We start from the raw sequence: 1,610 nt of genomic DNA on the forward strand, positions 1-1,610 counted from the left end.
AAGTGACCCTTTAATGAGGTTTAATGACTCCTTTTTTTCAGATGTCGAACGATTGCCCTAGAAACAGGATTCCAGAACGCCCAGTTGTGCAGCACTATCACCCAGCTCTCGTTCTCCCCTGAAGACCTGGAGCTCATGTTTGCGTTCCCTCTGATCTACAGCATCTTCCAGCTTGTAGCGGCAATCTTTGCTGTAATGGGTAAGTTTCACAGGGAGACAGGCAGGCAGTGTACTTTATTTTTTTTTGCATATGAATTCAGTATGAAGTAGCAAGTCATATTTCTCACTGTGAATGCTTTCCTTCACAGCTTATCAAATATATAAAAGGAAATGCGGAAAAGATTCTGACAATGAGTTTGGAGAAGATGATGGAGAACCTAAACAAACTGCTCTGGATAACAAAGCTTTCGACTCTGACGAGCTGAACGGCACCTTTTCACCCATGTAGGAGTGAGAATCGCTGCTAATGATTGACTCTAGACCTCCTGAATAAAGCAGCATTACTGAACTATGAACAGACAACACTCTCTAGAGGCTGAAAGAAGTAAATCAGCAGCAGCAAAGTTTGGAAAGATTTCTGTCTGTATATCCAGAGGTCACCTGAAGGGGGAGCCTCTGACTGACCCAATGCTGTGTTCATTCTGGAAGGTGTTTAGACATAATAACCTGCTTTCTTTTAATTTATTAAAGTAAATACTTACTTTACTTTTCTTGTAGAGTGACTAAATGTTCTAAGCTGCTGTAAAAATTTTAATCTGATATTTTGTAACTATTCTACATTAATCCAGAATGATTTGCGAAACAATGGAGCCGTAACAAAGTCAATGTTTATTCGAGGCTTGGTTTCAAAATTTTACCAGAATTGAAATATGCGAATTTTCGGCTGTAAACGTAAACAGTACATACACTTTGATGCATTATTTACACATTATTAAACATTACAACACATAGTATTTTTTTGTTCCTTTTATGAGTCTGAATAAAAAAAAAAAGCTTGTATAAAATGTAATTTATCAGCTGTTTGCCACCAAATTATTGTGATAAATACAAACATATTTTTGTTGTAATGATTTTTGTGATGTGAATACAAATACGTTAACATCTCAACATTCTCAAATAAACTCTTGTGATAAGTTATTGTTTCTCACGGGTATTTTTTATGTAATCCAAATAGTTTAAGAAATATGATATATTACTTTTTAGTTTGAAATATATCTAAGTGTGCACTTTAACTGATCAAAGTAAAATATATATATATTTTTAATCAAATATGGATCCTATAGAGTCAGAATGTAAAGTGAAAACAAGACTACCCCATAATGGAGCCTTGCTGAGCTCCACATGTAAGTGGGGCGGGCGGTTGATAAATATTTAAGCAGGGGCGGATTTAAGAAATTTGGGGCCCTAGGTAAAAACAGGCAGGGGGCCCTCTGAATAAAGAAGACAACACATAATGTTAAAGGAATAGTACACCCAAAACATGATTAGCCTTCATTTTCTACTCACCCCCATGCTGAACAACACTCTCGAGTACTTTTTTGATATCTCAAATGCATCTGGAGATCTGGGAGGCTTCTTGCTGTCTGCTGACATTCAAATAATGGAGGTCT

At 36.5% G+C, this 1,610-nt stretch overlaps 1 protein-coding gene across 1 annotated transcript in view; it reads left to right on the forward strand.

Annotated features, from left to right (window-relative positions):
• Positions 1 to 448, forward strand: part of LOC107082491 (ileal sodium/bile acid cotransporter-like) — an 8,854-nt gene extending 8,406 nt beyond the window's left edge. The window contains exons 5-6 of the mRNA XM_015371203.1: positions 42 to 199; positions 309 to 448. Coding sequence (XP_015226689.1) covers positions 42 to 199; positions 309 to 448 — 298 coding nt within the window. The remainder of the gene's footprint in view (positions 1 to 41; positions 200 to 308) is intronic.
• The last annotated feature ends 1,162 nt before the right edge of the window (positions 449 to 1,610 follow it).

This window comes from Cyprinodon variegatus, unplaced genomic scaffold (genome assembly GCF_000732505.1).
Source record: "Cyprinodon variegatus isolate N-32 unplaced genomic scaffold, C_variegatus-1.0 Scaffold3, whole genome shotgun sequence".
NCBI classification, from domain to species: domain Eukaryota; kingdom Metazoa; phylum Chordata; class Actinopteri; order Cyprinodontiformes; family Cyprinodontidae; genus Cyprinodon; species Cyprinodon variegatus.